This window comes from Pygocentrus nattereri, chromosome 6, assembly GCF_015220715.1.
Source record: "Pygocentrus nattereri isolate fPygNat1 chromosome 6, fPygNat1.pri, whole genome shotgun sequence".
NCBI classification, from domain to species: Eukaryota; Metazoa; Chordata; class Actinopteri; order Characiformes; family Serrasalmidae; genus Pygocentrus; species Pygocentrus nattereri.
The window spans coordinates 27,201,958-27,216,971 of record NC_051216.1 but is presented as its reverse complement, the minus strand read 5'-3'; the positions used below and the strand labels follow the sequence as shown (position 1 = coordinate 27,216,971).

Sequence of the window (15,014 nt, the reverse complement as noted above, 5' to 3'; positions counted from 1 at the left end):
TATTCATGTTTTGTGCTTAATCCTGTTTAGTAGTTTTTACATATTGTATTGTTGGTGTTGACGTCTGTAAAAAAAAATGCTGTGCAACTATGATTTTCATTGCATTTTGTCCACCTGACAATAAAGAACTTGAACTTACACTATATTGCCAAAAGTATTCATTCATCCACATAATTGAATTCAGGTCTTCCAATCACTTCCATGGCCACAGGTGTATAAAACCAAGCACCTAGGCATGCAGACTGCTTCTACAAACATTTGTGAAAGAATGGGTCGCTCTCAGGAGCTCAGTGAACTCCAGCGTGATACTGTAAGTCCAGTTGTGAAATTTCCTCACTACTAAATATTCCACAGTCAACTGTCAGTGCTATTGTAACATAGTGGAAGTGATTGGGAACGACAGCAACTCGGCCACGAAGGCGACTTAAAATGACAGAGCGGTGTCAGCGGATGCTGAGGCATATAGTGCACAGAGGTGAGCAACTTTCTGCAGAGTCAATCACTACTTGCTGCATCCAAGCCTTACATCACAAAGCGCATTCCAAAGCGTCGAATGCAGTGGTGTAAAGTGCTGCCATTATATGCCATCCGATGGATGAGTCTGGATTTGGCGGTTGTCAGGAGAATGCTACTTGTCTGACTGCATTGTGCGAAGTGTAAAGTTTGGTGGAGGGAGGGATTGTGGTGTGGGGTTATTTTTCAGGAGTTGGGCTCAGTCCCATAGTTCCAGTGAAAAGAACTCTTAATGCTTCAGCAGACCAAGAGATTTTGGACAATTTCATGCTCCCAACTTTCTGGGAACAGTTTGAGAATGGCCCCTTCCTGTTCCAACTTGACTAAATACCAGTGCCCAAAGCAAGGTCCATAAATACATGGATGAGCGAGTTTAGTGTGGAAGAGCTTGACTTGCCTGCACAGAGTCCTGACCTCAACCCAATAGAATACCTTTGGGATGAATTAGAGCGGAGACTGTGAGCCAGGCCTTCTCGTCCAACATCAGTGTCTGACCTCACAAATGCACCCTGGAATAATGATCAAAAATTCCCATAAACACAGGGTGGGCCCACATCATATTAAACACTATGGATTAAGAGTGGGATGTCTGTGAAATTCATATGCATGTGAAGGCAGACGAGCGAATACTTTTGGCAATATAGTGTATGTATAAAGGATTAGTGGAACTTTTCAGTGTTGAATTATCTAGTTTGTAGCTCTGAATTTTCTGGTTTTCAGTGTGATTATCTTTGTTATTTACATACAGGTCAAATGTTTGCAGAGAGCACAGCACTCATGCACACACTCACTCAAATGCCTGTAAGATGTTGGTAGATAACTATACAGTTTAAAGTGATAGTTTTTGTTCTGGTAAGAGATGATTGTTTTGTATGTGGGCAGAAGGATGAAGGGCAATTTTTTTTAATTAATATTTTATTTATTTTCACCCGTTCCCTCATTTTCAGTCTGTGTGAGTGATGTTGGCTCAAGTTAGCTTGTTTTAACAATCAAATTGAAGGACTATCTTTGTTAAGAACTGTTAGGTTGACAGCAGTTAATGTTCAAATATTCATGCATGGTCTTTGTTTACTTGAAATTGTGTGCACTGTATGGAAGCACGTTCCCCCAGTTAGAGAAGAACAATAATCACCAGTGTTTTGCTTTTTTTTGTTTTGTTTTGTTTTTTTTTCTTTTTCTGCCAGTAGTGTATGAAAATATTGACCTAGTGTAAGATAACTTATTTATAAATATTGACTTGGTGTCTCATAATAATGATTTATTATCCCAATTATTATCCAGAGAATTACTTTCTTGAAATTGAATAATTCATTATTTCAAATTAAAATCTCAATCTCATTTTCTAATTGTTAGCTGTTATTCTTTTAAAAAACTTCATTATTTAAAAAAAAAAGTCTTCATTGTTTTGAAATATTAAGCAAGTATTTCAAGAATGTCATATCAAGGCAAGTCAGTATTTTAGGTTTCAGATGTAAACAGCCGTTCAGAGTGGTTTGTTGTGAAATTGTTCACTGTAGAGAAACTTACTGATATCTTTACAGTGGTGGTGATAGGAACCAGGGGTTGTGATGTGTACAATGCAAATGTGCCAACTTTTATGTAGCGATACAAAACAAACCAGCTCATGTTTTCTGAGTGCCCCCCCCCCCCAAGGTTTATATGTTGATAATGGTTAAGTAACAGAAAAGTACTAGGTGCTTTTTACACAGATGGATTACGTTTTTTTTTCTCTCTCAATACAATGGTTCAAGTAGCATGCTGGGTATTCATAACCATTTTATGTATTCACTTTCAAAGGTAGCTTTTAGAGGCCAGATGGTTCTTGTCACCACCACTGTGAATAATTCTGACTTGGTAAGGTTCTCTAGAACAGAGCGTTTCACACTAAACAACTCTTAATGTCTGTGTACTCATTGGGTTAATTTTACAGTTGTTTTCAAAAATCAATGGAATTCCCTTTTAAAAAGGACATTTTTTTCTGCTATTGTTAGTGCATTGTTTCTATTTTATTTAATCATTTAACATACTGGAAAAAATAAAATGCTGACTGTGTACGAAGTCCCAATCACATGTGTAGAAGGACTGGAGAGGAAAATCAATAAGTACCTATGAAAGTGGTTGGGAATCCCTCCAAACTTCACTGCAGTAGGCCTCTACATAAAATCAGGGCAGCTCCAGCTTCCTCTGTCATCTGCGGTTGAGGAATTCAAAGTTGCTAAGTGCAGAGTAATGACACAGAGAGACTCCCAGGATGAAAAAGTCAGAAATGCAGGCATCATCACAAGATCAGGGCGCAAATGAGCAGCTGACTCATCTGTTGCACAAGCTGAGAGCATGCTGAAGATACGTGACACCATGCATAGGAAGACAGGGTCTTGGAACCTCCCATTTCCAACAGTGGAGGTATGCAGGAACCAGTGACAGAAGAGCCATGATACAAGAGGAGGTACGAAACATGGAGGAGGAAGGACGAAGGTCGAGGGCAGTAGAGCTTGCTTCCCAAGGAGCCTGGACAAAATGGGACCTTCCCAAGAGGAAGATCACTTGGGAGGACCTATGGAGACTGGAGCCATTCTGCATCTCCTTCCTGCTGAGATCAGTGTATGACACTCTCCCAACCCCAGCAAACTTGCATAAATGGGGCATAAGAGAGGACCCATCGTGCAAGCTTTGTTGGGAAAGGGGCACCATGGTACACATCTTGTCCGGGTGTAAAGCAGCACTCACCCAAGGAAGGTACAGGTGGCGCCATGATAAGGTGCTCATGACACTTGCTAACACAGAGCAGGAGAGGAAGAAGAAACGCCAACCACTTTGGAAATTAACATCAATCCAGTTTGTAAGGGAGGGGGAAGAGCCACCAACCACAGCAACAAGAAAAACCAGTCTGCTACAAATGGCCCAATCATGGGAAATGAAGGTCGACCTGGGAGGAAGGCTGCAGTTCCCCCAGATTGTCCAGACAACCTTGAGGCCGGATGTGGTATTGTGGTCTGAAGAGGCGAAAAAGATCATCTTCGTAGAACTTACAGTCCCATGGGAAGAGGGGTGTGAACAGTCCTTTGAAAGGAAGAGCACCAAATACCAAGACCTTCTGCATGACTGTAGGGGGAAAGGATGGTAGGCTTGGCTGTTCCTGGTTGAGGTTGGCTGTAGAGGATTTCCAGCCCAGTCAGTTTGGAGAATGCTCACAGCCATTGGAATGACAGGGAAGGAGAGAAAGGCAGCAGCTCGCAGGATGGGGGAGGCAGCTGAAAGAGCCTCTTGCTGGTAATGCTGCAGGTGAGAGGAGTTAAGCTGGAAGCCAGGAGGAGGTGATGGGCACTGACTTGGCCACCACTGCCAACCCACCACCGGGAGGGTGTCGTGGTTGAGGGTCGAAACACCCGATGAACTGTGGGTACCGCCTGATGACATCAACTCCTCTTGGCCAGCCTATATTCACTTAAGGTGAATGAAGGAGAAGCATCTTCAGATGTATTGAATTTAAACAATACCAAATCAATATTATGGATGTAATTTTGTTTTGTTTTGTATATGTCAAATTACACCAATATGGTAAATTCAGCAAATAAACAGTAATGGTGCATTACAGTGTGTTCTCTGTACAGGATTTTGTCACTATTTTTTTTTTATTTAAAAACAATCAACAAAACGTCATTTGACAGGAGAGGTACAACTTACATGCAGCATACAAATGTATTTATGTATGGATGTATGTATTTAAGGTGCTAAGTCAGTATGTTGTCAGTAACAGACCTGGCAGGAATGGGCTTCTGCAGTTTTGGGAGAGATGTTTGTTTCAGAATATTTATATTTATACCGTCTCTGCATTAATTCTGCTTCTTTGTTGTGTTACTGTTACTGAAGAGTAGGTCAAAAAATGTCCATGTAGGAGCAGGTCTGTGTTACTGCTACAGCAGAGCTCACACTATAATGTGTGATAATAAATGTCATTTTTAGAAAATTGACCATAATAATACTGTTACTGTGTGAATTGAGGCAAATTTGATGAATTCTCATTCACTTCTTCCTCTTATATTACAAGATCACTTAAATTATTTGTTATGCTTAGTAACATGTTTATAACATGTTTACTGTTTCTCTGTTTCAGTGATCTTGTGAATGGTCTTGTGTCCTTGATGAACAGTAATGTCAGCAGTCCTGTCAACCTGGTGAGTTTTTGTCCATGTTGTTGCATTTGATAAAAGACCACTATCATGTCAGTAAATGTCTTTTTTTTTTTTTTTTTTTTTTGGTTTTATTTTTAAAATTGGCTTTTTTTTCTTTTGTTTGTTTGTTTGTTTTTTGGGGTTTTTTTTGGCCAAAAGACATTGATTATCTATGATTAATGGCTGAATCCTGTTGTGTGCAAAACATAGTACAGTTTATATTTGTCCACTAATCACAACCATTTTTTCTGTGTAGAAGCAGTCTTATCTTGTCCAAATAACTGTGATGATTATATTATTGAACACATTGTCCTGAGGGTAAACTGCACTGCTGTCTTGCTGTCTTATTGATTTATTTGTATCAGGGAAACCCTGAAGAGCACACCATATTGGAATTTGCTCAGCTGATTAAAAGCCTAGTTGGTAAGTAGCAAAGCAATGCAGATAAATAGCATTTTTCAAAATTGTATTATTTTAAACTAGGCACTCTCTGTCTCTTTCTCACTGTCTGTTTCTCGCCGACTGATTGAAAAAAGCTCTGATACACATTTAAACCCCTTTGTGTTCAGGGAGCCGCAGTCACATTCAGTTTCTCCCAGAGGCGCAAGATGACCCTCAGAGACGGCGACCAGACATCCGAAAGGCAAAAATGCTGCTGGGCTGGGAGCCTGTGGTGAGTGCTGGTCCAACCATCAAATTTACTAAGCTCGACACATAGGTGGAACAGCCCTCAAGGGGCATGGAGTAAAAGCTTTGATATATAAGTAATTAGAATCATAAGTGGATGAATTGGCAAAATAGACATAGACTGAATTTTGCATTAAAATGTTTAGACTGACTGTACCCTGCCAATGGTACACAAATGGGGTAGTCGCATCTTCACTACACTTGAATATGTCTAGTCATAGTGAAGTGTGTGTGTGTGTGTGTGTGTGTGTGTGTGTGTGTGTGTGTGTGTGTGTCAGAGAGAGAGTGTATATGTCTGTCTGTCTGCCCTGCGATGGACTGGCGACCTGTCCAGGGTATATCCTGCCTTCCACCCAATGACAGCTGGGATAGGCACCCCCTCCACAACCCAGAAGGATAAGCAGTTTAGATAATGCGTGTATGTATGGTCATAGCGGTCATAGTGACCGTTGACCATAAAAAGGCTCTTTTTTCATATGAATTATTTTTACACGTTTATCAAGAAATGGGAATTTGTGGATTGCCCCTCATGACTGTAGGGTTTTGGCTCATGTGGGTTTGCTCAGCCAACTAAAAAGCATCATAATGTTCTGATTGTATTTACAAAATAATCTGTATTTTTTACTCTGCCATCACTCTGCCATGATGTTAATGCTACAGCACCTCAGGGTACACAAGAGCTGATCACATGCTGTTAAAAAGATCTTTGTTCTCTGTTACTGATCCCTTCAACTTCAAAATGCTGATAGTTTCTAATGATGCTTCTATGAATGTTTTAAACTGAAGGTACCATTGGAGGAGGGGCTGAACAAAACTATCCAGTACTTCAGTAAAGAGCTGGAGCATCAAGCCAACAATCAGTATATCCCCAAGCCTAAGGCCGCCCGCATGAAGAAAGGCAGACCAAGACACAACTGAAGAACGGGCTTTTTCTCTCAGGGATGCTGGGATCCTGGAGATTCTGGAGCCTCTAGCAGCCATTTTACACGAGGGGCTCTCCCCTTCAAAGAACACATTTCCTGGGTGTTTTTCTTACTTTTTTTTTTTTTTTGCTTATTTTTTTGGAAAAGCAGCCGTAGAACTATCTGTGCCACACTTGCTTTTCAGATGTGCCTCAGAAAAAAAAAAAAGAAAAAAACAAAACAATGAAGTTCAGTCGCTCAGAGTCCTTGCCTTGCACTTTGGATTCGTCAATCATCTGTTATTTAAGAAAAAGTGACTCCATGTTATTATTTTTTTTTTTTGCATTCATGCTGTGCAGTTTTGACTGTTGTAATAATTTTTATTAGTGTTTATGCTGAGTGTCTTTTTGAACAGACACTTCTTTTCAATGTTCAGATTTACTATGGAGGCTAATGATTTTCTGTTAATTTATCTTGAATGTGCAGCCCAGGATAGGACACATGATCAGGCCTGTTCTTGACAACACAGAAGAAAAGAAGAAACTATGGGAGATGCTTTTCTGCTTTATTTTGTTGTGATTTTGAGCAGTGTGTAGTATCGCCACCATCACACTTCACACAGATCTCAGATCCTTTAATGAACTTCAGGTGGAAAAAAATATTTTAATAAAATATTTACATTGACTGCTAATTCCACATTTTTTTCTTAAACACCATCACCCCATGCATATCATACTTTCCCTTCCATGAGGGAAGTTGGCACATGTGCGGGTGCCAACAGCTGTAGTAATTAAACTTTAATATTAAAGGTTTGTATGCTGACAGTTACAGCTGCTTGTGTGAAGCTTCAGCAGCCCTTTCAGGTCGTGTTATTGATAGTGGTGTCGGGAGCAAAATTTACACAGAAAAAGATGCGATGAGGCATGACAAATAACCCAGATGACTATTAGATGTGGCAGCAGTTTTATTTCTTTTACCTTACAAACTGTGGTCTACTTAATGCCTCTACCAAATATGTATGGACACACAAAACATATGATGATGGATTTTGAAGCTGAAGGGCTTTATATGCTCTCTGAAGTACAATTTTTCTGTATTCCTTTAACTCTTAAACAGTTCTTTTACATAGTCTTTTGTGTGGTTCACCAATACTAGATATGCATCAGCAGATGATTCTTCATTAGCAGCACTAATATAGGTGGTCACTGGAGTCAGTATCAATAAGTGTGTTTACATGCACTTACTAATCTGATGACTTCAGAAAATCGGGTTTTGTCAGTAATTTGATCAACACGTTTATATGAACTTTAGTAATCAGATAATGGGAAACTCTGGGTCTGGTCATGAGGCAGCAATCTGATTTCTGCTTGGAAACTGCCCAGTAAACTCACAAAAGAAGATGTGATGTAAACATAAAGTAAAACTTCAAGCTGCAGCTTTCTGTAAAAAAAAAAAATGCAACTCTTTACCTGAAAATATGAATTATATGAATTGCTTATTTTCCGGTACAGCTGTTCTGCACATGCACGACTGAGAAATCCTAAAGAAATCTAAGTATACATGCAATGAGAAATCTGATGACTGAGCTAAAATCCAGCTCCCTTCATCAGTTTTCTTAACTGGATTTCTAGATCGGAGTATGGTGTTTACATGACCATTTAAATAATCGGATTAAACACACTCATTGTTTCTATGGCTCCAAAACCTTGCATAGACCAAAATGGTACGCATTATTTGAAGACTGTTTCAATAGGGACTAAAACATAAATAGGGACATAAAACATGCATACATACTGAGGAATACATTGTTAAAGCTACTGCATATTTCTGAATTCTGCTCTGTATTCCTTCAGGTTATGCCATTAATTTAGGACACAAGATGTTAAAATGACATTTGTACCGATAGAAAAATCCTTATGACAGATGTGAGCAACAGTTGTAACACTGGTATGAAATGGAACTTGTAAGGCAGAGGCCTAATTAAAAACAGTGTATATCAGTTCTCCATGTTTCTACATGAGTTAAAGTACAGTTTCTATTAAAGAGCGCTCTGTGGCCAACTAACTCTATCATGTCTGCAGCCACACAGTCCTACTTAATAGAACTCTTTCATTAAATTAGTATTACACAGTATCTAGAATAACTCAAAGTACTTCTACAGTTGATATTTGAGTACATTTAATAGCTAGTACTTTTTATCTCAACTATAAGTACAGACAGGGAACTTCTGTTACTGAAGTAATATTTTACCAAGGGTCTTTCTACTTTTACAGGAATGTATTATAGGACTGTTTGCTTATTTATATGTATATTCACATTGTCACTGAAACTGTGCAGAAACAGCAAGTAATATCACTAAAAGAACGTTGTTGCATCTTCTGCAAAGTTACAGTTTTGAAGATGCTTGTTTTCTCAGTCATATATGAAACTAATGTATGTGGTGCTGTTAAGCATCTGCATAGTCATTACTTGGGAATGATTCTTCATAACAGTGTTATAAACGGAACAAATAAATGAATAAGAAAAAAAAAAAGATTTTAATGTGGCCCCTTACGGTAAAGCAATGTCTTGAAACATTTTATGTCAACTTGCAATTACTGGCATAAGCTGTTTTCAAGTATTACTTTCAATACTTCATACATTATAAAGTCCTTATGTAGGCAGCCTTTAAATGAAGCGTTAACTCTAAGGTCATCTCTGCTGCTGGGGGGCACCATGGTGGCGCAGAGCTGCAATAGAGAGTTAAAGACTGTTGAAAACGCTGATGCCCACGCATACGGCATCAGTTAGCGGCTGCATTTAAGGTTATTCATAGCACGGAACACTTGCACTTCTACTGGTAGTAAGGATATACATGGTATACATGAGGGTAGAGGGCTTGTGATTATGTTTAATGCACACAGAGTGGTGGATTAGATTTCTGCAGTGGGAAAAAATGTGTTGAAGCTCGTTCTCGGGGAAGAGCGTGCAAGAAAAAAAGTAAGAAAGATCAGAAACCTGCAAGGCTGCCGTCTGAAGAGGTGAAGGAATAGGAACAGAGTGTGATATTGCTTTTACACAAGGGAGAACTCTCGCCCACCCCTTCACATTCAGTTCCTGGAACCAGGTTGTTTTTGAAGGGGAAGGGAAGTTAATAGTAGTCGTAGTTGACGTTTGCCCCGTGTCTGTAATGACTGGGGTATCGGGGGCCCAGGGGGGAATTCTCGTCATAGTGATGTTGCCGTGCTGGGTCACTAGAGCGGGCTTGGTCCATCCAGTAAGACAGATCAGCTTCCAGTCTCTGAAAGGAAAACATTCTTTAGATAAAAGTATCCAGAGACACTTTGAGATTAGTGAGTTTTACTACTTTAAAGGGAGATTCTGGCCTATAGTTATTAAATAGCATTTAGTATTACCACTGTAAAAAAACCTACAAAATAGTACCTGTACAGCAGAAGGCAAAATCACTCTTTCAATGGAAGTTTATGTAATGCTGTGTTTTTGGAAGTTTTAGAGCATTTCTGTTGTTCCATTCATTATGACACTGTTTCCAAGAAGAATTGCGCTGCTTCAATGATATGACAAAAAATAGAAATATTGTTAATCCTTTTTTTGGGGGAGGGGGAGTGACATTGTTATGCAGCATCTGAAGTGCACTGCATCTCAGCCTCATCAGTTCATTCACAGTTTTGTCAGATTTTTGTGTTATTATTCATTAGTGTTGCACTATACAAATATTTAACACAGCTACTGGAAATGCCTACAGCACTCAGGAAATCATGACAACGAGCCAGGGATGTAGAAGCTAGTAAATACATCTGCAGTGCTAGCTAGTGATACAGTACAAACCGCAGTAGGTCATCAAAATAAAAGCAATAATTCAGCCAGCCAGCAAAAAAGAAATTATGGTAAAGACCCTGGCCCACCCTAAGTACTTATAGGTTTTTTGTTTGTTTTTTTTTTGTTTTTTTGTACTTCCACCTTTACATAACCTACCTTTAACTTACCTTTACGCAAAAATACAAACAAAAATTTTGCTTTGGAGACTTCCGCAGCACCATGATGAGACAAGTTTACAACCAAGAACAGGATTGGTTCTTTGTCATTTTAGCCAGGATGTGATTTTTTGGCTTCACAGCTGCAGGTTAGAAGCGTCTGACTCTCTGAAACGGTACTTCTTGGATAAAAAGTCTATGAAAACCTTAAAGGTCAAATGAGCACTGTCACTTACCTGTGCGTTTCAGTGCTCGTCTGAAAAGGGCTGTCGGTCTGAAGCATGTGTAGACAGTGAGGCAAACTGACAAGTTAGAAAATTGCACTGTTACTCACAGAGGAGCTTTTTTGTCTGCTTGATTTGAACTGCAGTGACAGGGGAGACCTTTGGAAAGTAGCTGAACTGGTTGTCTACAGTCTGCACTGCTCTATGGAAAGTGCTCCCATCACAACCATCAGTCTGCTCAAACCAGCCCTGAGAAAATGGCTGAATGGAGAGACTAAATGTGGAGGACAGAGGGTAGACAAGCCTGAGTCACTCAGAGAGGAACTGACTGACAGCAGGTTTGTCACCAACGTGGTGTGCAGTGAAAACTTGAAGAACTAAAACTGTGAAGAAAAGTAGCGACCAGATAAATGATGCTGTCACAGCCCCACTTTCTACCAGCAGTTTAAAAGCTGTTCTTCTGAGCTCCTATTTTTATCTATAAGCTGGCACTGGAAAGGCTTTGTTGCAATACTGCCACAGATCTCAAGGGGGACAGTAACCTTGGCAGTTCACCCTACTTTGTACCTCATTGGTCATTGTATCAGGTAAACATTCCATGTTGAACTGCTTATTTGTTGCTGCACAACTTATCAGTCACCCTGTAGCCATCTATTGGGGGTAAGGGAGCACTATAGGTGACCAGATATTATTTATGTTGTTTTTGTCAGATTTTTACCAGTGATTTATGTTAATGGGGCTTTTAATGTCAGCGCTCTGGGTCTCATAGGCTACGTTTACACAGCAGGTAAAAGTGGCCCAAATCGGATCTTTTTCCTTCTATGTGACACAGATGTGTCATCTGCGTGGCTGTGTGAACAGCAAAACACGCATTCAATCTGACGGTAATTCCGATTTGAGACGCTTTCATATGTGGTGCTGAAATCCGATCTGCGGCGATGCGACTCAGTGTGAATGGTCAGATTGGAATTCATGCGACTTTTACATCAGTCCAACTCGACACTGGACATAATCTTGCGCTGCTGAAACTGATGTTTCTGTACCAAAAGAATAGAAAAGACTCATCCTGTCTGAAGAGGTTTCGAACAAAACCTCGAGGCTGCAGCGTCAGAGAACAGCTAAAGAGGACCGAACTAAAGTGGTGCGGCCGAATAACACGCGCCCTTTTTACGGCGAACTCGACACTGTGTTGCTGTCAGTCATTGGAGCTTTCATCGCTCCTGTGATGGGACAAAGATGAAACTGAAGCTCCGGGAGCGACTGACGGTCTCCGGCCGTCATGACTGTTTACCTACGGACGGCCGCGATATGTGAAGCTCTGTTCTTCTGCGCATGCGGGTCGGTTTAGGAGCTGATCTGTTCAGACTGATGTGGCATACAGGTCACATTGAAAAGACAGTGTGAACAGCCAAACAAAAAATTCGGATTTGGGCCACATTTACCTGTAAACGTAGACACAGAGTGGACAGACTTTCCGATTTGGACTTTGCTATAGCTTTTCTTTCTATTTTTTTTTTCTTTCCATGCAATTTGTGTTAATCCCTTTGCGCCTTTGTGGTCAGTTTCTGATCCCAACACAACTGCTGCTGAAATGGTTTTGTTTGGTGGACTGTTCTTAAAAGAGCTGTGCCCTTCACACTCATACTGGCACAACATACACTACCACGGCACTACCATGTCAGTGTCCCTGGTGAGTGGTGTAAGACCAGTGGTGGTCTTAAGGTGCTCTCTTTCTATTGATGGACAGGTAGGAAGGCTGATGTGCGTCAACAGATGGGCTACAGTCTCTAAGTAAAGTCGAACTAAGCGTTTCTGTTAAAAATGGTCAGTGAGCGCAGTGCAGCAGTGATAAACTAGCAGTATAACCACTGTTCAAATATAAATTATTTCCAAATTAGTAACTCTACAGAAACACCTTCTTAACTTTTAATGTAAGCAATTGTAAAGAGATTTTATTGCAAGTGATTTTGGAGCATTTCTATTCATCATGACATTTTTACACAATAGAAAGAAAAGGATTAATTTATTGTTGTTTTTTTCCCCCCTTGGAAATGATGGTAGACTAGTTAGACTAGATAATACTTCATCTTCACTGGAATGGGAACATATGACATAAAACACATACCTAATAGGACCATATAACAGAGAAATAGGTGCCTGTTTATCTGAGGGTACAGAGCAAAGGATTCAATCTCAATGTCAGACATAAATAAGGCATTAAAAAGAGTCACTAAGCCCTTAACCCTACAGTGGACTCACCGCCTCATCAAATCCCATGTACATGAACTGCTGGATCCACTGCTGCACATCAGGACGACTGCGATCCCACAGGTTCCTCTTAGGCCTTCGTAGAGAAGCCAGGAACTGCTTGGCCTTGGAAGCTGGCACCACCACAGCAGCTGCTGACTTCACCTTATCTTCCACTAGTGGGAGACAGAGAGCAGAGAGGACAGGATAACAAAGAGGTGAACACATTGATGATGTTATAGCCATGAAGACAGTTAGGTAGCAAATGGAACCAAAAAGGGTTTTGTAGAACAGTGCCACAGAACAACCACCGAACCTTATCCTAGACCATTCAGGAGCCTTCAATTTTAAGATGTTATATGAATGACTGTGCAAAGACAAAGATGTTCTTTGGAATAATGTCATTAAAGACCCACCTTTAGTTCAATGAATTGTCCTTTAAAAGACTACTTGGTCAATTTCCAACCTAATTTCTATGCCTCAGCTGTAGCACAGTTACTTACCACAGACCTTTCCTTTTTTTAAAAACACAGTTATTAAACAAACATCCTGTTCTTTTAGTAGGTACTACAAAAACTGTACCTTATCTAAACTGTTGTCTGTGGTACACTATGCATATGATTTTAATTCCATAGCAGTTTCTGAATAATGAGTATTATGATTAATAACTAAACGATACGTCTAGAGTTTAAGCTATGAATTAGGGGAGGGTGCAAAGTTGTGCTCATACACAAAAGGCTATGAAAAGCATAATAAAGTAGAATACTCAGTCACCTTCTCTCTTCTTCAGAATCCTGTGCAAAGTGTTCTCACTGGACACATCTGGAAGGTATTTATGAATGGAATGGAATTAGTTTTACATACTCAGCAACAGTAGTCTGAGAGAAATCACAGACACACTGTAATTTGAGCACATTACCTTACAGCCCCCACTGTTTTTCCATTGTTTACTAGAGCAGTTTTCCATAAAAACCCACATAGTGCACATTCCTCAACTGCATACTCAAAACTGCATACAGAGCCAGTGGAGACTGGCACATGGAGAAATGCAGCGCATAATGTTTACAGGTTCTTCAGACATGTCTGATCAGTAAACATATTTCTGAAAAAAACAAAAAAAGCCTAAAGGTCTGTCTACGCTATGCAATGTGCAGATCAGTGGGGTCTTTGTTGCGGTTGCTGTATTCACAGAATGTCTGACTCATTCTGTCTGGCATGTCATGGAAAGAGACAAAAAGCTAACAGTAGGGCAGAGAAGCTAAACTGCAGTGACAATCTTGAGTTTAAAGGCAGATGTTTAGGGGCTCTGTTGACATGTTACTGTGACTTCTTTAGTAAGTCTCTGAGATTTGATCATTGTTGACATCAGAATGTGTTTTTTTCTCCTGTTCTCTTTTACTTCTACAACTGTTCAACCCCTATTTCCACAAAAAAGAAGTTTTCTTAAAAGGGCACATTTACAGGATTTCCCAAGGGAAACACTAACACGAAGTTAGACACAAATATGTATGTAGTAAAACTAAAAGACACCCACAAATAAGCACATAAAAACACAAACTTGGTCAAGTTTATCTAACATTTGTTAAGAGCAGCATATTTCTGCATATATTTGTCTGAGACATTTGGAAGATACAGAAACAGCCCGTGGGCGGAGAGAAAAGCCTATGAAGATACCTCTGAGCAAAGATCTCACAAATAGAGGAGGAAAAAGAGAATATTACCTGTGAGAGCTAGTAGAGTCAGCAAGGTAAGGAAGGTGAACAGGCGTAGGTAAAGGTTTGGGGACACCATGATCTCTCAGCTCTTTTCCTTTTCTCCTCTGTCTGTCTGTATTCGTTCACTGGGGTTGCTGAGGGTCCAGATGCAGTCGAGAGGAGAACAGAGAGGGGGAGAAGGAGAGCAAAGGACCCTGGAAACATTCCCTGTGGTAACGTGCCTGGCCGCTGGTGGTGAATTACTGTAAAACCAAGCCAGCCATGTGAAAAGCCATGTGTTTGTGGTTTTAAGTATTTTTCCACATTCAGCTGAGCTGCAGCAGTTTTTTGATACTTGTACATGCGTACATATATAAAAATGTTATTTCGTGGTTCTGCAGAATTGAAAAGGTCCTTTATGTTCTAGGTGTTAGCCAGGTAAATACAAAATCAACTAAACTGCCAAACAAGTTCTTCACCAAGAAAGCTTTAATCACAAAAGTGCTCTGTAATTATATTTTGATACAGTGATAGTACAACCCCAATTCCAATGAAGTTGGGATGCTGTGTAAAACAAATAAAAACAGAATACAATGATTTG

At 40.0% G+C, this 15,014-nt stretch overlaps 2 protein-coding genes across 2 annotated transcripts in view; one reads left to right on the top strand and one right to left on the bottom strand.

Moving 5' to 3' along the window:
* Positions 1 to 6,965, top strand: part of uxs1 (UDP-glucuronate decarboxylase 1) — a 78,401-nt gene extending 71,436 nt beyond the window's left edge. Inside the window, exons 12-15 of the mRNA XM_017704673.2 lie at positions 4,628 to 4,688; positions 5,051 to 5,108; positions 5,255 to 5,358; positions 6,159 to 6,965. Coding sequence (XP_017560162.1) covers positions 4,628 to 4,688; positions 5,051 to 5,108; positions 5,255 to 5,358; positions 6,159 to 6,290 — 355 coding nt within the window. The 3' untranslated portion in view covers positions 6,291 to 6,965. The remainder of the gene's footprint in view (positions 1 to 4,627; positions 4,689 to 5,050; positions 5,109 to 5,254; positions 5,359 to 6,158) is intronic.
* A 251-nt stretch (positions 6,966 to 7,216) lies between these two features.
* On the bottom strand, positions 7,217 to 14,593 carry ecrg4a (ECRG4 augurin precursor a). The gene is made up of 4 exons (XM_017704674.1): positions 14,441 to 14,593; positions 13,494 to 13,541; positions 12,732 to 12,895; positions 7,217 to 9,554 (listed from the first exon to the last, which is right to left on the bottom strand). The coding sequence occupies exons 1-4, from the start codon at positions 14,508 to 14,510 to the stop codon at positions 9,405 to 9,407; spliced, it is 432 nt and encodes a 143-aa protein (XP_017560163.1). The 5' UTR covers positions 14,511 to 14,593; the 3' UTR covers positions 7,217 to 9,404.
* Positions 14,594 to 15,014: the final 421 nt, after the last annotated feature.